This window comes from Aotus nancymaae, unplaced genomic scaffold (assembly GCF_030222135.1).
Source record: "Aotus nancymaae isolate 86718 unplaced genomic scaffold, 86718_ANA_hifiasm-v0.15.2.pri h1tg000018l, whole genome shotgun sequence".
NCBI lineage: Eukaryota > Metazoa > Chordata > Mammalia > Primates > Aotidae > Aotus > Aotus nancymaae.
The window spans coordinates 24961604-24982435 of record NW_026988430.1 but is presented as its reverse complement, the minus strand read 5'-3'; the positions used below and the strand labels follow the sequence as shown (position 1 = coordinate 24982435).

Below are 20832 nucleotides of genomic sequence, written 5' to 3'. Positions count from 1 at the left end.
GCACCTGGTGTGGAGACAGTGCTTTTAAACCATTGCATCAACTGTGTCCCCATGTGCCAGCTCAGGCCTCTGATGACCCTCAATAGTTGCTCTCATATGTGCAAGCACATATATGCTCTCATGGGAAGAAAATATGTGCTCATGTAACCCATCTGAGACGGCTTAATAATATTTCTTTCTTTTTTTTTTTTTGAGACGGAGTCTTGCTCTGTCGCTAAGCTGGAGTGCAGTGGTGCAATCTCAGCTCGCTGCAACTTCCCTTGCCTGGGTTCAAGCGATTCCCCTTCCTTGGCCTCCCGAGTAGCTGGGACCGCAGGTGCTTGCCACCACACCTGGCTAATTTTTTGTATTTTAGTAGAGATGAGGTTTCACCATGTTGGCCAGGCTGGTCTCCATCTCCTGACCTCGTGATCCACCCACCTCGGTCTCCGAAAGTGCTGGGACCACAGGCGTGAGCCACAGTGAACGGCCCGAAGGCCTAATAATATTTCAAACAGGCCTGCTGAAACCAGTTACAGGACCTCTAGTCATCTGGTTCAAGGCCTCATGGTGTCCAAGACGGCTGTGTAGAAAGAGGACATGCAATCCATCCTCTGTGACTCCCAGTAAAATGCTCTTTGTACTACCCAGAGTTGTTCCCTTACTTTCTTCCCTTCTTGTTCCACTTGGTTCCCCCAGGTACCCAGCCACCTGCATTCTACAAGGCAGATGGTCAGTCATACAAGCTGTTAGATAATAGGTTTATTCGCTTTAGGATGACCAGGGCTGGAAAACTCTGTATATCAGAATGACTGAAGTCCTTTCTGTACTCGTGTGTGTGTTTAAGGTCAGTCATCTATCTACTTACCTTGAAAAGACTAGGAATACCTTTCTTGAAAAACAACTCGGTCAGGCGCAGCGGCTCATATCTGTAATCCCAACCCTTTGGGAGGCTGAGGCCGGCAGATCACATGGTCAGGAGATCGAGACCATCCTGACTAACACAGTGAAACCCCGTCTCTACTAAAAATATAAAAAATTAGCTGAGTGTGGTGGTGGGCACCTATAGTCCCAGCTACTCGGGAGGCTGAGGCAGGAGAATTGCTTGAACCCAGGAGGCGGAGGTTGCAGTCAGCGGAGATCACACCACTGCACCCCAGCCTGGGCGACAGAGCGAGACTCCATCTCAAATAAAAAAAAGAAAGAAAGAAAAAGAAAAACAAATGAATGCACGTGAGAAAAGTTCTTCCAGTTCTGAACCATCAGGAGTTTCTGGCAAGCTTTATATTACGTGCTGGCGTGGGGATTTGACTTTGTGTATATAGAATCTCAATTAGTCAAGTTTTCAGACTGGCATGTCAGCCCTCCTGAATTTAAAAATAAAACAAAACACAAGACAATGACATTTTGTTCCAAAACCCAGCCCTGAGCTTCCTGTTTTCAGCCTGGTCCTGTTTTTTAGGCCTTTGAGCTCTGATTCCCTGGCTTTGACCCTGGTGCTGGCTAAGGACTTTAAAACTTTTTGCTACATCTGATGTTGTCCTGACTTCTGTCAACCTAGGCCCTGCCACCCCCACCCCATGTCAGCTTTGGCCTCTGCAAGCAAAGGCCTGGGCCTGACTACATTATATGCTAGTGATTCTGTCATCCCTAGGCTGGGAGCTCCTGGAGAAAGCAGTTTGATCATATTTAGCTGTAACTCCTGATAGCAAGGAGAGTAGAGAGAAATTCCTGGATCAAGGAGCAGGGACTCACAGTCTAGGGAGGGACCAAAGCAGGTAGCACTGGCCCCTGTGGAGGAGCAAGGGCAGCAAGCACATGGGGCTCCTCTGAGTCCCTGCTCAGGTGATTGATGGGTTGTTGTCCAAGTTCAGGTGCTTTTTGGTGCAAGTAACAGAAGCCAAGATCTGCAAACTCTGGCTAGCAAGAAAAGGGAGATACCCACATGTCCATCAGTAGACAGCTGGATAAACAAAATGTGGCAGATACAGACAATGGAATGTTAGTCAGCCTAATGACTAATAGGAATGATGTTCTGAAACAGGTTACAACTTGCATGGACCTTGACGACACTATGCTAGTGAAATAAGCCAGTCACAAAAGGACAAATGCTATGTGATTCCACTTACATGAAATTCCTAGAACTGTCAAATTCATAGTGACAGAAAGAAGAATACTGGGTACCAGAGGCTGGGGGAGGAGAGAATGGTGAGTTAGCATCTAATGGGTACAAAGTCTCAGGTTGAGACGATGAAAAAAGTCTATAGATGGATAGTGGTGATGTTTGCATAACAATATGAATGTACTGGATTGTACACTTAAAATGTTTTAAATGGTAAATTATATAGATATATTTATGTATATATATACTTTATATATACATAAATATATCTATATTTTTAGAGTCATCCAGCCTGGAGTGCAGTGGTGATATTATAGCTCACTGCAGTGCAGCCTCAACCTCCTGGGCTCAAGCAATCCTCCCACCTCAGCCTCCTGAGTACCTAGGACCACAGGCACACACCACCATGCCTGGCTAATCATTTTTTGTTTTATTTTTTGTAGAGATAAAAAACACATAAGATATCACCGTATTGCCCAGGCTGATCTCAAACTCCTGGACTCAAGTGATCCTCCTGCCTCAGCCTCCCAAAGTGCTGAGTTTATAGGCACGAGCCACTGTGCCTGGCCCTGTTATGTGTGTATACGTACACACACACACACACACACACACATATTTTGAGACGGTCTCACTTTGTCACCCAGGCTGGAGTGCAGTGGCACGATCTCAGCTCACTGTAACCTCTGCCTCACCAGCCTAAGTGATCCTCTTGCCACAGCCTCCTGAGCAGCTGGGACCATAGGCACAGGATACCATGCCTGGCTAATTTTTTTTTTTTTTTGTATTTTTTGTAGAAATGGGGTTTTGCCATGTTGCCCAGGCTGGTCTCGAATTCCTGGCCTCAAGTGATCTGCCCACTTCTTCTCCTCCTTCTTATTCTTTTTCCTTTTCCTCCTCCTCCTCAGACTCTAGAAGTGCTGTGATTACAGGCTTGAGCCACCTTGCCCAGCCCCTGTTGTGTATATTTTAACACACATACGCCCCCACTCCCCACCAATAACTGATCTAAACCAGTAAGTTATTCCTGAGGTGCTAAATTGCCACCATGGCCCTTTAGGATTTTTTTTTTTTTATTGGGGATGGAGTCTTGATCTGTTGCCCAGGCTAGAATGCAGTGATCTCGGCTCACTGCAACCTCTGCCTCCTGGGTTCAAGCGATTCTTGTGCCTCAGCCACCTGAGTGGTTGAGATTACAGGCGTGCACCACCATGCTCACTAATTTTTGCATTTTTAGTGGAGATGGGCCATGTTGTCCAGGCTGGTCTCAAACTCCTGGCCTCAAGTGATCCACCCGCGTTGGCCCCCCAAGTGCTGGGATTACAGGTGTGAGCCACTGCGCCTGGCCTAGAAAATTTTTTTAAAGGAAGGATGCTGGGGCATCTCATGGAAAGAGCAGCTGAAGCCCCCAGGCTGGAGCTGGGGCAGGAAGTGAGGCAGTTCCAGGGACCTCAGGATAGAAGTTCATAGACCTCTTTCCTTGAGACACTGCCAGCAACTCACTTCTGCTCTAACAGCAACCAGACTGAGTTTCTCGGGTCCAAATTTCAAATCTCTACGAGAGTCTGATTGGCCAGCTAGATGAGATGGCCATGCTGGGTAGATGACCTTGGTCTGGGGTGGGAGGCAGCTTGGGTTTTAACAACTTGGCCACTGGGGGGCAGTTATGAGTCAGTTTACCAGAGTCCAATTGATTGGCCTGTTTTCACCTTGATCACTTCACAGCATTTATTTGTTTCTTTTAACCATTCAATCTTAATTACCTGACTTTTGTTTTGTCCTCACAACAGCATCTTGGGAGAACATTGAATTTAAGGGAGCTGAGCTGGACATCTGCTGTTGAGCTGGGGTAGGGGGGTGCAGGGTGGGGAGGAGATTGAATATAGATGGCCCCCAACCTTGACAAAAGTCTCAAGAAATGTGTAGAAGCCCCTGAAAAAAACTGAGATTAAGCTTCTTTCACCCTAGCAGAAAAGAAGCAGGAAGTTAGGAATCAAGTTGTCAATTAAGGAAATTTTATTTATTGCATGCTTGGGTTTTGGGCTGAGAGTTTACCCCTAGCTGTGTCTACCCCTTTCTTTCCCTGTCTTGCAAAGCTTAACATGGGAGGTAGAGATTTGTGCCTCTTTTTCCTTTTTTAATCAGGCACTCTCTGTACCCATGCCACCCTGAGGAAGACAAAATAGGAGAGGATTTAGCAAAGCCTCTGCAAAAATGATTAATGTGAATATTTCCATCTCAACCTCCTATGAAAAAGTTATATTATAAAATAAAAGAATAATTGGAGAAAACGTAGATCCAAAAAAGTCCATAAAGATGGGAAGGAAAAATCAAGAGTTCTATGGGGCTCTTAATGGGTCAAAACCCATAGGGTGGAGATCATCTGGCAGGCTGGAAACTGGCTACGTATTTGGAATGGCTGGTGTACTGGTGTGAAGTGAGGAATTGAAAGAAGAGCAGGAGAAGGATGTGAAAGATATTTTCCTATGTATTAAGAGTATAAGGAATTTACAATGAACTAAAAAAGATTTACAAGAAGAAAACAAACAAGCCCATTCAAAAATGGGCGAAGGATATGAACAGATACTTTACAAAAGAAGACATACATGAGGCCAACAAACATATGAAAAAATGCTCATCATCACTGGTCATCAGAGAAATGCAAATCAAAACTACATTGAGATACCATCTCACGCCAGTTAGAATGGCGATCATTAAAAAATCTGGAGACAACAGATGCTGGAGAGGATGTGGAGAAATAGGAACACTTTTACACTGTTGGTGGGAGTGTAAATTAGTTCAACCACTGTGGAAAACAGTGTGGCGATTCCTCAAGGACCTAGAAATAGAAATTCCATTTGACCCAGCAATCCCATTACTGGGCATATATCCAAAGGATTATAAATCGTTCTATTATAAGGACACATGCACACGAATGTTCATTGCAGCACAGTTTACAATAGCAAAGACCTGGAACCAGCCCAAATGCCCATCGATGATAGACTGGACAGGAAAAATGTGGCACATATACACCATGGAATATTATGCAGCCATTAAAAAGGAGGAGTTCACATCCTTCGTAGGGACATGGATGAACCTGGAAAACATCATTCTCAGCAAACTGACACAAGAACACAAAACAAACACCACATGTTCTCACTCATAGGCGGGTGTTGAACAAGGAGAACACATGGACACAGGGAGGGGAGCACTATACACGGGGGTCTGTTGGGGGGAGGGGGGATAGTGGGGGGGGTGGGGAGTTGGGGAGGGATAGTATGGGGAGAAATGCCAGATATAGGTGAAGGGGAGGAGGCAGCAAATCATACTGCCAGGTGTGCACCTGTGCAACAACCTTGCATGTTCTTCACATGTACCCCAAAACCTAAAATGCAATAAAAAAAAAAAAAAAAAGAGTATACGGGTTGGACATAGTGGCTCATGCCTATAATCCCAACACTTTTGGGAGGCCGAGGCAGGTGGATTGCTTGAGCACAGGAGTTTGAGACCAGCCTGATCACCATGGTAGAATCCTATATCTACCAAAATTATAAAAATTAGCAAGGTGTGGTGGTGCAAGCCTGTAGTCCCAGCTATTCAAGAGGCAGAAGTGGGAGGATCACTTGAGCCTAGGAGGTGGAGGTTACAGTTAGCCAAGATCAAGTGAGCCAAGATCACATCACTGCACTCCAGCCTGGGTGACAGTGTGAGGTGTGAGACCTCTCTCTCTCTCTCTCTCTCTCTCTCTCTCTCCATATATATATATATATATATGAGTATAACCTCTGCCCACATCCCTTAACTTTGGTATTTCCTCCTGAGATTGAGAAAATATTCGAAATACTTCTCCTTTATTTTGATCATTGTCTGTTTCACTGTGACTGGCTAGTTTCAGCCTAATAAGGCTGCCCCTGTTTTCATAGGTTTACCCCTTTCTTCCATAAACAAGGGCTTCCACTAAGGCCTGCTCATTACTGGGAGTTGAGGTGCTTGGGTTGGCCATTGTTTGCTGTAATTATTTTAACCGTGGCCAAGTTCCTGGAGGGCAGCAAAGGCAGGTTGGGATCCTTGATGTACTCTTGGACCCAGTCATCGTTGGGGTTGCTGCAGACTTCTCGGTTCTTTTTTGTGATGAAGCTGCAGAGGCAGAATTAGGTCGTCATGGGCTGCAGACATAAGCAGCAGTCCAGTGCACACCCACCTCTGGCTCACATGGAGCTCACCTTATGTTCTTTAACGCTTACCTAGGCCTCCCCTGGCTGGGTCCCCTCAGACAGACTCCCTCTCTGGCCTCAGAACCTTGTCATCCCTTCTCTCAGTCTCTTCTCTACTCAGCCTAGACCCTCAAGCTTGGGTTTCATAATTGACCACATAGCTATAAGTGGCAAAATTAGGAATTAATCCCAGGCCCCTGAGAGCAAAAGGCTAAACCCTTAGTCACTACTCTGCTTCTAACCTGGAGACCTTAGCCACTATCCCACTGCTTCCAGCACGGAGACCTTAGCTACTATCCCACTGCTTCTAGCACAGAGACCTTAGCCACTATCCCACTGCTTGTAGCCTGGAGACCTTAGCCACTATCCCACTGCTTCTAGCACGGAGACCTTAGCCACTATCCCCCTGCTTCTAGCACGGAGACCTTAGCCACTATCCCACTGCTTCTAGCACGGAGACCTTAGCCACTATCCCACTGCTTCTAGCACGGAGACCTTAGCCACTATCCCCCTGCTTCTAGCACGGAGACCTTAGTCACTATCCCCCTGCTTCTAGCACGGAGACCTTAGCCACTATCCCCCTGCTTCTAGCCTGGAGACCTTAGTCACTATCCCACTGCTTCTAGCCTGGAGACCTTAGCCACTATCCCACTGCTTTTAGCACAGAGACCTCTTGTTCCCATGTATCCCATTTCTGCCCCTGGGCTCTCTGTCCCTCTCCGCAGAAATATCTACAAGGAAGTGCTTACATGATTGCTGGCAGGTAACAGTTGAGAGCTCTTCTGTACGCAATCACCAGTCTCCTTGGCAACACTTTCTCATTATACTTCAGGCAGCAGGTGGGTGGGATGTTCACCCCCTCAGGAACTTCTGAAGGAATCACATTGCAAACTGAGCCAGGGAAGTAGAGAGGGGAGACCACAGCTGCCCGCCTCTATCTTCCGCCATTTGTGTTTCACTCCTCTGACAGCAGAGCTCTCTGTTAGAGAAGACCAATGATAGCTTGACGGGTAATGGAGAAAGTACATGAGATGAATTCCTCTCAGGGACATACATTTAGAACCCTCAGCCTATGAGGTGAGTGTCAACTACAAATGACTTGGTTATTCACACTTGGCGAGGAACTGGGAGGAAGCTGCCTCACTCTTTTGTTTATTGGTGACTTGATCTGGCAAACGTGTGTTGAGCTTGTGTTATATGCTGGGGTCTATGGGGGTAAAAACATGAGGAAGACACAGTCACTACCTTAAGTAACTTATAGAACTAGTCAGGGTTAAAAGAAAAAGTGAAAAGTTAAACAAACACCACCAGAGACTGTTGTCCAGGATAGAACAGACTTTGGCATAAGGTGCTGTGGGAACAGAATGAGGGGCCCCTAACACAGCCTTGGTGGTTGAGGAAGTCCCAAAGCAAGTGATGCCTGCATTGTTTTGTAAAGGTTGAGTAGGATTTAGACACACGGCTGGGCGTGGTGGCTCACACCTGTAATCCCAGCACTTTGGGAGGCCGAGGTGGGCAGATCGCCTGAGGTCAGAAGTTCGAGACCAGCCTGGCCAACATGGTGAAACCTTGTCTCTCCTAAAAATATGAAAATCAGCCAGATGTAGTGGCGCATGCCTGTAATCCCAGCTACTCAGGAGGCTGAGGCAGGAGAATCGCTTAAACCTGGGAGGCAGAGGTTGCAGTGGGCCAAGATTGCGCCACTGCACTCCAGCCTGGGTGAAAGAGCGAGACTCTGTCTCAAAAAAAAAAAAAGAAGGATTTAGACACACAAAGGGCTTGTAAATCTGGAAGAAGGAAATGCAGGAAAGCCTGAGGTAGGGGAAGCTCAGTGTGTCTTGGGAGTGCTGGGCAGTTTGGAATGGCTGGCATGCAAGGTGAGAAGGAAGGAATGGGCAGAGATGAAACTGGAGAGATAAGAGGGTCTGGTCACACACCTGCTGAGCTACTGAGGAATTTGGACTCTATCTTAGAGGCACTGGAGAGGCTGAGGTCAGGGGGAAGGGTGATAGAGTAGAGCTGTTGGAGGCAGAAGTTAGGCCAGAGGAAAAAGTATATGATTTAGGCTTTGGGGTCAGACAGCTTGGGTTGGAATTCTGACTTGATTTGACTTGAATCATGGGCAAATTTCCTAATCTAGGTTTCAGCTTCCTCATCCATTAAGTGGGGGTAAATGATACTTATATCCTAGGATCATGGTTAGAATTCAGTGAGAAAATGCTTGGAAAGCCCTTAACTCAGAGCCTGGCACACAGAAAGGCTCAATCAGTGCTTATGATAATTAAGAGCCAATGGCAGCAATGACTGCTCTTCTTGCCTTGGAAATGGCTCCCCCTGCCCCCTTGATGTGTGCAGGATACTGGAATTGATTGGTTATTGTGGATGCATTTCCTTTGAGCTGTCCTGACTACCCATCAATTGGGGACACTACACAAGAGGTCAGTCCAGAGATCTCCCACAGCCCCCACACCTGCAGAGCGCAAATCTTTTTGTAGCTTGACCTCTTTGCCTCCAGTGAGTGGCAAAGCTTGGGACCTCCTGAGAGTGCCATCTTGCTGATCCATGCTTTGAATGGGCCATTTCCTCCTCCTAGAAGCCTGAACCCACTGCACTGGCCTGATTGACTCTCCCAAAGAGCGATATTTCTCCTCCCACACAGTCCCTCCATAAGTGATGTTCATGTCACTGGTTCTCAAAGCAAAGTTTACAAAGACCAGGGTCATCTCAGGGTATGTGGGCAGATAACATGGTGCACTTGACCCTTGCTCCTTTGTGTTTACATAGGCAGAGTCAGGCCAGACTATGTGTCTGGGTGACATTAAGAGAGAAGAGAATGACTGGGGCATTTTGTCTGTCCCCGTCACCCATCTTTGTCTGTCCCCGTCACCAGGTCCTCATAAACAATGATAGCGAGAGAAGATATGGACGGGCAAAACATACCCCATCCTCCATAGTCCCCAATTCTCCCTCTCTCCACAGCTCCAAAACCTTTCAACCGCTTTCCTCTTTTCTGCAGATTTTATGTATCATAGGCTGGGGGATGGAGAAGGGGACCATAGATTCCCAAACAGCACACTTGGCCATGCCACTGGGACTCATTTTGGTTGTGTGATAGTCCCAGGAACCTGCGCCAGCCACTTTGAGGAAGGGGTGTCTCGGTTCAGACTCCCAATTCCTGGGCTTAGACCCACACGATTGTTTCAACCTTCCTTTCTCTTCCTGGGCACCTGCTGCTTTTCTTTCTCATCTGTGTGCCTCCCCCTCCCTTTCATTGCATGCACTTCTTGTTGCATTTTCTGTGGCTTTCTTGGCCTCTCCCCCTGAATGATCATTCCCGCTCGCCATGCTGGGGACTCCTGAGGAAATGGTGACCCAGTTTCCTGGAACTGCTTACCCCAGAAGGATCCAGACCAACCCCAGCTCTATTTACAAAGGGGAGAATTGGAGGTCAGGAGCTATGCATGAAGGTGGGGAGAGCCCATGGGGGCTTATGAGGCCAGAGACCCAACAGTGCCCCTGGCACCACCTCCCTGCCAGCTGCTCCATCCTCCTTTCTCGTTTCTGCGCTTCAGAGACAAGTGGACTCACTTGGCTGGCTGCAAGAAGCAGAAGTAATCATGAGGATGAGGACGAGGAGAGACAGGGCAGCCTTGGAGACCTTCATCCTCTCAGCGGCGCAGTACAGCTCCAGAGAGAGCCGAGTGAGGGTGTCGTCTGCTGTTGGTCGTCCGCTTGCCAACTACTCAGCTCTCTGGACCTTGACCGCATCAGAGCGGGTAAATGGGGAGGAACAACAGACCCCAGTGTTTGCTGAAACAGAGGGCAGCAGAGGATGGGGCCTGGTGCAGAGCTGAATTCAGTAGAATTTGAATTCATATGAAGGAATGGGCGATTGTGTGTCAGCTATCTTACATGCCCTATCTTACATCATGTTTAAAATAGTGAAGTAGCGATTATTACTTCCCTGGGACTACTGAGGCTTAGAGGCTAAAGAAATTGTCCAAGGTCACCTGAGTGGATAGGCAGGATGAAAAACCAGATCTGTTTGATTTCACCGTGTTATCTGCCACCATCTCCATGTTGGGGAAGTGGCAGGCAGGGTTGAACCACCCCAGCTTCCCCTAGTTGGTCAGTCTTGGGGAGAATGAGCACAAAGCAGGATTACAGAGCCCAGACTGAGGCAAGGGTAGGGCTTAGTTACCTCTGAGAAGGATATGCCTGCTCCCCAGTCCAAGGCCACATGATTGAACTCACACTCTTTCATGTCACAGCTGTGCTAATAATGCTCCAAAAAAACCAATGTGCCCAATCCTTGGATCTCCATTTGTTGCTGGACCGTTCGACTGATTTGTTAATGTTTTTATTTATCTCTTTGGACCTTGGACTTTGGATGAATTTTTAGGTGTAGCCAGCCTGCTGATCCCTCCTGGGTGCCCAGAGTACAGGTTTATCCAACCCTGTCCCCATGGCCAACCATGACCAGCAGGGGACGCTCCAACTCTGTGCACCTGACAACCTGCGTGTGTGCTCCAGGACTCCAGCTTCGGTGACTCTGGCTGGGCTCTGGCTGTACCTGCTCCACAGCCTCATCTGTCTTCAGGGTGCCTCAGGACCCTTTTCCACCTTGAAGGTAGCATTAGAGAAGAGATCAAAGATATAGGGGATTTTGCTGTTGATGGATGGTGAGCTTTAGAGGCATAGGTGATGTGTTTCAGGAAGTGAGGGCAGTGGGAGGCAGGGACAGAAAAGGAACTCTGAAGATGCTTTCTGCTTGGCATGACTGCTTGTAGATAGGTAAACCATATAATCCAGTTAGTCCTGGTGAGTTCAAGGCTTCACCTAGTGGTGAAGCTGCAGCTTTTGTAAGGGTAGGGGGAGTACATATGTGGGGCATCCTCTTGATCTCTGTTTATGGAGGTGACAAGGTCTGAGAAGCCTGGTTGTAACTTTGGATGCAGGCCCCACATGGCCCTTACTGTGGCCCACAAGCCCTTATCTGTGGAAGGCTGGAGGCCAGGAAAGGGTGGTCATAATCCCTACTCTGGGCAAGTTCTTATTTCAAGTACACAGAGCTCCTCTTTGAGCCCTAAAGATAGGTTTGAGAGCTTATTCTTGGAACATAGGCCTCCTCTTGATTCCTGCCTTATTCCATCCATCCATTAATCCCTCCATCCATCCATCCATCTGTCCATCCCTCTCTCCATCCCTCCATTCATTCCTTCCTCCCTTCATCCTTCCATCACCCATCCCTCCCTTCCTTCATCCATCTATCCAGCCAGCCAGCCATTTCCTGAATACCTGGTATGGGCCAGGCTTTCTGCTAAGCCTTGTAGTGGATAAAAGAAATTAGCAAAACAATATAATATAATATAACCTGGTGTATGTAAGTGAACGGGAGGGATTGGGTAAAACGTCTTCATAAATCATTCCTATCTCGGACAGCAGTGAAGAAAGGCCTTGGAAACAGCACAGAAAAAGGACTATGGAGTTTGACTGCTATAGAGAGGCCTTTATGAAGTTTTACCTATACAATCAAATGATTTTTAGCTTTTACACTTGTCATGAAGCTTAAGTAACATAATGCACACAGACTGCCTAGCAGAGTGCTTGGAGTGTAGAGAGCACTAAGGAAACGGGGTCTGCTATTGTTGAGGAGGAGATGGTCTTCACACTGCTTTTCTTTCCCACTTTCTCCTTCTCACTACCCTCATTGCAGGCCTGACCTTTTTTTTTTGTATCAGGCTCTAGTGAAACTTCTGCAGAGCGAGGCTTGAAGCTGAGGGTGCCACACCCAGGCTGGACTCCCGGTGTCCTCAGTGCACGGCCAATGAGTAAATCCAGTAGAAAGGAATGAGGCCAGGGAAGGGCATGAGTGGTCTTTAATTCAAGGCAGGGAAGCTCCCAGAGGGTGACTGGGGTTGAGAGTTAGGGATGGGTGAAGGAGGCATCTTCTCTTTAGCTGTGCCTTCTCCACCCACTCTGGGTCACTCAGTTCTCCTCCATGCCCTTGATATAGTCCTGGACCCACTTGTCATTGGGGTTGGTGCAGATGGATTTGCCCCTTTTGGTGATGAAGCTGTGGAGCAAGAGGGAGAAGGATCACAAAGCGAGGGGCCCGGTGGCCAGAAGAGAGAGCCCTTCCTCCCTCCCTCCTAAATTCCCCACCTGACCTAGACTGCTTCTCCTTTCTTTGATAGACGCAGCTCAGAGCCAGTCTCTTCTCTGAGACATGCTCTTCATCCCCTAGGACCCCTAGACCCATCAGTCTCTGTGTCCCCCCGAGAAAGTGTCCTGTTCCCTTCTTCTCCCTTCCTGTCACTTCCCCATCTGTGGAGTCAGCTTCCCCATGGCTCCTGCAGGCTCCAGCCAGAAGTGTCCACGTTGCCGCTCGACTGCCTTTCCCTGTGTAGTCATACTTGGGAGGTACGCTGGTGTCCCCATTTCCTGGTCACTCCCTGCCTCCCCCCAGGAGGCCCTGCTGGCTCCCTCTCCCCTCAGTGTGATATGTGTGTGTGAACCTACACAATTCCAGGCTTGGAGCACTGGCTGTTGGTCCCATAATAAGCCACAATCCGCTGACGGGGAATCCTGTGAGTAGTGTAGGCGAAACAGCACTCCGAGGGTTGGTAAGGTCCCCCTGAGGAGAGAGCATCGGGATGCTGAAGAGGTTATACCACTGGCTGCTTAAAGGCCATACCACTGGCTGCTTCTGCAAGCCGAGGGCATGGAGGAGTGAAGAAAGGAGGAGGCAGCCCTGCAGAACTTGGAGGGGAGAGGAGGCTTTCCTCATCTTCTCTTCTCCTTCTCCATAGTAGTCCCGAGCTCCTCTTCTCCTCCTCCCTCATCAGCAATCACCCTTCCTCCTTTTCTTCAACCCCTCCTGGAAAAACTGGCAGATTACTTTCAACTCCAGGGTTTAAGAGCAGCACACTCAGATGTTCTCACACCATCTCTGGGGGCCAACTAGCAGAGAAGGCTAGGGACTTGGCCAACATCATGCAGCCTTCATGCCTTATTCAGAAAGGTGCTCCAAGTAGGAGGAGAATTTGGAAGAAATCCCAATAGGGATTTGGAGACATTCCATTTGGGAATGCAAACCCAGCCCCTCCTAGTGCTCCACCCTGCCCATGTTCCCATTGAACCGACAGTCTGCCCGATGCCCACACCCATCCCTAAGGACAATGGCCACAGAGTCAGGACACCCAAATCCTAACCCAACCTTGCCTGTGCTTCCTTTGTACTGTGGCTGTTTAACTTTCCCCCATTCCCACCTCTGTAAATGAGACCCTTGGACTGGATCAGTGGTTTTCACACTGAGCTCTCTGGAGCTCTGGGGGCCTTGGGGACTATTTTGGAGGCTCTGTTGCATTTGAGAGTGGTGTCTTGTACCCTACTCAATCTTTTTTTTTTTTTTTTCTGTTTTACTATTGGGCCTCTGTGGAAGATGTTGCTTGAAGAAAAGGTTTGTGGTCTAAAAAGTTTTAAAAATCAGAGGATTAGGTGATTTTTTTTTACATCTATTTTCTGATTGAGAAGTTTCATGGCTCTTAAAGGAGAAGCAAGGAGGTGACAGCAGTCACCCCAAGCTTGAATTATAGAGGTAGCAGGAAGGACATTGCAGACCAAGAGCCCTGCATAAACAGGCGCATGTGGTTATGGAGTGGAGAAATCAGGTGTGTGCCTGTTATGTGACCATACTGGATGGAAATGTGGGTGTGCATCACAATGGCCTTAGGGGTCACAGAGGGTGGCGCGATGCCTGGGTGGAAAGGGGAAAGTCTGGTCCTGTTTCCCAGCTCCATTCCAGGCAGCATCCTCACTATCCAAAGAACGGCATAAGGGGTACCCTGGTCCCTGAGACCCAATCAGAGCTCCTATACTCTCCCACCTTGTTCTTCTGAGCTGCCAAATGACATTGCAGAGGCAAGTCAAAGTGTGCACATACCCACTAACTTTAGACCACTGTATTTTAACAACCTTCTGTTCCCCACTTTCTGAAAAGGAGACTAGGTAAAATGCAAGAGTGATAAATAGTTTTAGTTGTCTTTAAAGGCAGCTTATTCTAAGAAATCAGCTGAGAAAAGGGGGCCTAGGAGGGACCCCCACACTGTCGTGTTACCTCCAGCCCATACCCAAGCAATGCTGCACTCCTGGGCACAGGTGGCGCTGGAAGCAGGCTGGGCCTAAACCTCAGGAGGCCAATAGAAAAACGCCCTTGACAGGCTCAAGACACTGCTCCTGATCTCCCTGAGGAAATATCCCCCAAATGGGGTGGCCACTCTTTTGCTTGGTGGCAAAGAGAGAGAAGTTGAGGGAGTAGAGAGGCAGGCTGGCCTCACTCCATGGCCTTCAGGGAAAGGGGGACTGGTCCTGGGGGGCAGTGATAAGAGATCAAGGCCACTTGAGTGAGGCCTGGTGATTCAGGATCTGTTTATCTGGAGACTAGCGGGCATTTGTGGTAGTGGAATGAGGCCTGGAGTCCCCCAAGTCACATCTCACTGGTCAAGGCTGGGAAATCCTAACTTAAACTCTTAAGCAGAACTACGGTCCTCAGTCTCATCTCCATCCCGCTCACCACACCGTGGGGTGAAGAAGTGCTGTGGTGCTCAGTAGATATAATGGTTACTCTACATACAATTTCAAGAAGATGCCAGCCTTCCTTTTTGAGTCCCCGCTCCTGGTCTCCCCATGAGCCCCAATCTTACTCCTGCTTATTTCCCTGCAGGGACTAGATTGGAAGGAAGACAAGGCATTGCACTCACCTGAGGAGAATTCGGTCTTGGTCCCTAGGGCGATGGTGATGAGGAGGAAGAAGATAATGCCAGCCACGGAGACCTTCATGCTGTGGGGAGCTGTTGCAGGAGGAGAGCTGGCCTGGTGGGGGCTTCTGAAGCTCCTGTGGTGAGTAACTGTTGAGAAATGATCGTTGAGGCCAAATATTTTTTAACATGAGGAAACAGATTTGGAAGGGAAGTAGAAAAGCAGTGATGCCTCAGCAATTTCATATCCTGCACATTTGTTGACGATGGCATGAACAAAGCAGGGAAAGCCAAGGTTTAAGGGAGGAAATGGTCTCCCATCCCCAGTGGGAAGAAGTTCAGCTCTTTTGATATAAGCCTTTCCCTAGGCGTGAACATGAGCACAGGACTGGGGCACTGTGTCAGATTTAGCAAAAGATCTCAAGGCTGGTGTGTCTTGTGTCCAGTTCCATCTCAGGCCTTAGAACAGGCCATGTGGGACCTGGAGATTCAGGATCTGTTCATCTGGAGACTAGAGGGCACTTGGGGTGGTGGAATGAGGCCTGGAGTCCCCCAAGTCAGGTCTCATTTTGGGTGTTTGGGGTAGTGGAATGAGGCCTGGAATCCTCCAAGTCAGGTCTCATTGGTCAAGGCTGGGAAATCCTAACTTAAACTGGTAAGCAGAACCTGCAGTTCTCAGTCTCATCTCCACCCTGGTCACCACACCATGGGGTGAAGAAGTGCTGTGATGCACAGTAGATAATTATTTATATAACGGTTGCTATACACACAAGCCACTGTCCCAGAGGCTTTATGAACACTAGCCTATTTAATCTTTAGAAGAGCAGTTGAGGAAACAGGCTCAGAAACAAAGCCTACACTTTTGACAGTTGGTAAATGGAACTGGGGTTCAAACTCAGGTGGTCTGGCGTGTTCTTACCCAGTATACTATAAAGAAACATGGGACTCCCATGGAGCTCTGTAAAAATGTCCTGGGCTGGCTTGAGTTCTCTATAAAGCCTTTAGTCTTAGCCCTTTCTGAGCTCAGATAGCAGATTTCTCTGGGATCTTCTCCTGGTTTCTCTGACTTTTGCTACAGAGAAGCTTGGTGAGAACCTTAGAAAATGTCTAATTCAGGGATGGCTAGTAGGTTTCATAGATTAGTGGTGAACTGGAGCTCTGTGTTAGAAATGATTCTGAGGCCATGCCTAGGTACATTGGGGAGATATGCTATGACCGACATGCAGCTTCTATGCAGTGCAGCTTGCATGCTACATATTTGCCATTTGATTCATCTAAACTGGCCATTTACTGAATGGAAGCTGGAAATCAGAAAGGGCCAGTGACCTGCTCATGTTCACACAGTGATTTGGATGCGGGACACATCTCACCTGTGCAGACTCTCAGCCTAGTGCCTGAGAGCATAGGGGCTGTGTTCGTGGGAGCACTTCCCGCATTCTGCTTGCTGATGTGGTTAGATGGCTATTTAATTTCCTCTCCTCATCTGAATCATCAGGGAAGAGAACATCTATTATTTATCTTCGCCTGTTCACACAGAACCTAATATATGCCAGGTGATTTGTGAATATACATTTTAGAAGAAGGATGAAAAAAAAATTGAGCCAGGTCTACATATGTGCATCTTACAGGAAATGGCTGAAATCTCATGGTTAGGTGTGGAGACAGTCATTGATTAGACATTTTCTGTATTTCTTATCACCAATAAGAACATTATGTAAATGCTTTGAGTTAAATGATAACTGTTATTAGGAACAATCTCAGGAAACAAGGTGTTTATGGGAAGAGTGAGTTGGAAAGAAATAATGCTTACCTCTTTGTTTTTGTGGAGACTAGTCAACCTGCCAAGTTGTTACTAGGAGGCTTACAGGAAATTCCTGTACTTTTCCAGCAAGTATTGAGTTCCTACCTACATTAGTCTGAATATGCTAACTGCTATCATAAACAATCCAGCAGATTAATTCAATAAAAGTTTATTTCTTGCTCATGTCACAGTCCAGTGTGGGTCAGTAGTGGGATGATGGTGTGTGTATTGGGATCCTCCATGTACTCGTTCGGGAACCAGGGCTTTTTCTATCTTGGATGCCACCATTTTCGGCATGAGACTTCCAAGCTTGATACCAAAAGGGAGAGGCAGAGGAGGATTGGGAGATTTTTATGGACCAATTCTGAAAATAGTACAAATAACTTTCACCCACATTCCATGGCCAGCAGCAAGTAACCTGGCTCCAACATAATGCCAAAGAGATGGAAAATATACCTCATCTGTATACCCAGGAAGAAAAAGCAATAGATTTGGTGACCACATCACTTCTTTGACACAGTATCATATGCCAAGTCCTGGGCTAGGCTTGGAGGGAGGGCATGAAGATGACCCTGATCCCAGAAGACTCAGAACTCAAAAAGAGACTAAAAAAAGTAAAGGAGAATTACAATTACAACTGGATGAATGAGATTTGGTAGCAACATATTAGAGAACTTAAATGTCCTCCCGTTGCCCCCTGTTGAGTATGAAGAGCCTATTTAAAAAATATTTAAAATGTTTTTCAAAGCAATACAGATATATTGGTTTAAAAATTGAATAGTGCAGGAAGGATTTGTAGGATATAAACTTTCTGAGTTCATGCTTGTCTGAAGAAGTCATTATTCAGCTCTCATACTTGATTGATATTTTTGTTCAATATAGAATTCTATAAGGGAATATAAGAATAGGTTTCTTCTGAAACTTTCATTTGTGGTGATCTAGTGTTTTCCCTCTCTAGAAAGTTTTCGGGTTTATTCTTTAATCTATTTTTTTACTTTTTGGCACAAATAGATGTTCCAGACTCATCTTGTACTTTCCTTGGTCCAGCTCTGGAATTAGCCATTTCTTCCATGAGTCTGTTTCTTTTACTAAAAAATGATTTTGAGAAACCAAAATCTGAGTGCTGGGTATGTTCATTGCTATGGAAATGGCATCACTTTTAGGTCTGAGCTTTCAGTGGATAGAACTAGGAAATATATGTAAGCATATGTATATAAGTATGTATTTAAATTTATGTCTATTTCAAGTATAAGTATTTCATATATTATTAGCAATTTCTTTCTTTTTTTTTTGAGATGGAATCTCACTCTGCTGCCCAGGAATGAAGTGGTGCAATCTTGACTCACTGCAACCTCTGCCTCTCGGGTTCAAGTGATTCTCCTGCCTCAGCCTCCCAAGTAGCCAGGTCAGGCTACTTGGGAGGTTAAGGCAGGGCTATTTGGGAGGCTGAGGCAGGAGAATTACTTGAACCCCAGAAGTGCAGGTGCAGGTGCAGGTACAGGTCACCACGCCTGGCTAATTTTTGTATGTTTAGAAATGGGTTTTTGCATGTTGACCAAGCTGGTCTCGAACTCCTGACCTCAGGTGATTTATTTGCCTCGGCCTCCCAGAGTGCTGGGATTATAGACATAAGCCACCATGCCCAGCCTATTATTAGCAATTTCTATATCCTCTTTCTAGCTATATGAAAAAACAAAAGTTTACATCACTATGTCCAATTCTAAGTCAACACCACAGAGTTATTTCAGTCTTTCCCCTTTCTATATATTTCCCTTCCTCCTCTAACAATAGGGACTTGTGCTCCCACTAACCTCAATGTATGTACTTACTTGCTGAGGTGACTGTATGTAACCAATCTCACTGTATTCTGGACTCTGGCCCCACTGGCCTCAAACATGTGCATCATCTCCTCTGCCCTGGCCCTGGTTGAGCCCTCAGTTGAGGGGATGAGTTCTTTTACTTTTAAATTTTAAATTTTAAAGTTATATTACCTTTAAATTTTGTTACATTACTTTTAAATGAGTTATATTACTTTTAAATTTATTTTTTTAAATTTTAAATTTACTGGTTCTAAAATTAAAAGATTAAAAATATGGATGTTTCATGATCTCCGTGAAGCTCTATTTAGATTTTTATTTTTTTAGATGGAGTTTCTCTCTGTTGCCCAGACTGGAGTGCAGTGGTATGATCTCGGCTCACTGCAACATCTGCCTTTTGGGTTCAACCAATTCTCCTGCCTCAACCTCCCAAGTAGCTGGGATTACAGGCACCTGCTACCAGGCCCAACTAATATTTGTATTTTAGTAGAGATGGGGTTTCACCATGTTGGCCAGGCTGGTCTTGAACTCCTGGCTTCCCAAAGTGCTGGGATTACAGGTGTGAAGCACCACACCCATATTTTTTTTAGATTTATTTTTTTTAGATTTTTAAAATGACTTTTAAGCACCTTTTTTTCTAGCTATTTTGTTTAATTTTCAATATTTTTTCTTTTTTTTTGAGACAGGGTCTCACTCTGTCACCCAGGCTGGAGTACAGTGGTGTGATCTCAGCTCACTGCAGCCTTGACCTCCTGGGTTCAAGCGATCCTCCCACCTCAGCCTCCCAAGTAACTCGGACTACAAGTGCACACCACCACACCTGGCTTATTTTTGTATTTTTAGTAGAGAGGAGGTTTTCATCATGTTTGCCAGGCTGGTCTCAAACTCTTGACCTCAAGGGATCTGCCCACTTTGGCCTTCCAAAATGCTGGGATTACAGGCATGAGCCACTGCACCCAGCTCAAGATTTTTACTTTTAAAAATTCCAAATTGACGGTCAGACTCTTTAGCCATGTTTAAAACTTTTCCAATTTTATGTTTATTTTATAATTAAACAGGTCTGATGAGTTTCATCACAAAATAAATCTAATATCAACACAAGTGAAAAGTTGGCCCATTTTGTTTCACATCCTTGAAAAGACAATGAATATGCATTTTTCAACTTTTTTATTTTTTGATTACTAAAGAACTATGTGCTGTTTAGAATACTGCAAACAATGGTGAAGTTACGAAGTCAGGAGTGAATTCCTCCTCAAATTTCCACTGCACTCCGCAGCATCAGCATTACCTGGAAACTTGTTAGAAATGCTGATTCTTTGGCACTACCCATGTCCTACTGAACCAGATTTCTGGGAGTGGGAGCCCACAATCTGTGTTTCCACAAGCCTTCCTGGTGAGTCTTATGCATGCTGAAGTTTCAGAAGCCCTATCTATCACACAGCTTTCTAAATGCGATACTTCAATATCATGTGGTCTCTTCAGCCATTGGCCAGTCCAACTAGGGCCTGGGGAGACTTAAGTCCCAGGTTGGTTGCCTCTAGGATAAATATCTTCCTGTTTTTGCTCCAATGTTGCATAAAAATTTGGAGACTTAGCAATAAATTAAATATGATTTTTTTGCGCCCAAGCATCATTCTTATTCTTATTTTCAGTCTTCTCTATGAACTGACATATTCTATTTTTTTTTTTTTTTTTTTTTTTTTGAGACAGAGTCTTGCTCTGTCACCCAAGCTGGAGTGCAGTGGCATGATCTTGGCTCACTTCAACCTCTGCCTTCTAGGTTCAAGCGATTCTCCTGCCCCAGTCTCCTGAGTAGCTGGGATTCAGAGTGCCCATCTCCACGCCTGGCTAATTTTTGTGTTTTCAGTAGAGACAAGGTTTCACCACGTTGACAGGTTGATCTTGAACTCCTGGCCTCAGGTGATCTGTTCACCTCAGCCTCCCAAAGTACTGGGATTACAGATGTGAGCCACCCCACCCGGCCCTCAACTGATATATTCTTGAAGGGCAATATTCTACTTTGTCTGGTTTTCATAGTTTTCCTAATGCCTGGCACAATGCATAACCTGAAGTACCCACTCAACAATAATCTTTTTGAGTGACAATAAATATATGTTTCAAGATTCCAGAGAAAGGGAGGTGG

At 46.3% G+C, this 20832-nt stretch overlaps 1 protein-coding gene across 1 annotated transcript in view; it reads left to right on the top strand.

Annotated features, from left to right (window-relative positions):
• LOC105712514 (uncharacterized) overlaps positions 1-20832 on the top strand; it is a 182124-nt gene that overhangs the window by 67756 nt on the left and 93536 nt on the right. Inside the window, exons 7-8 of the mRNA XM_012445584.2 lie at positions 9885-10088; positions 15038-15213. Of these exons, the coding sequence (XP_012301007.2) occupies positions 9885-10088; positions 15038-15213 (380 nt within the window). The remainder of the gene's footprint in view (positions 1-9884; positions 10089-15037; positions 15214-20832) is intronic.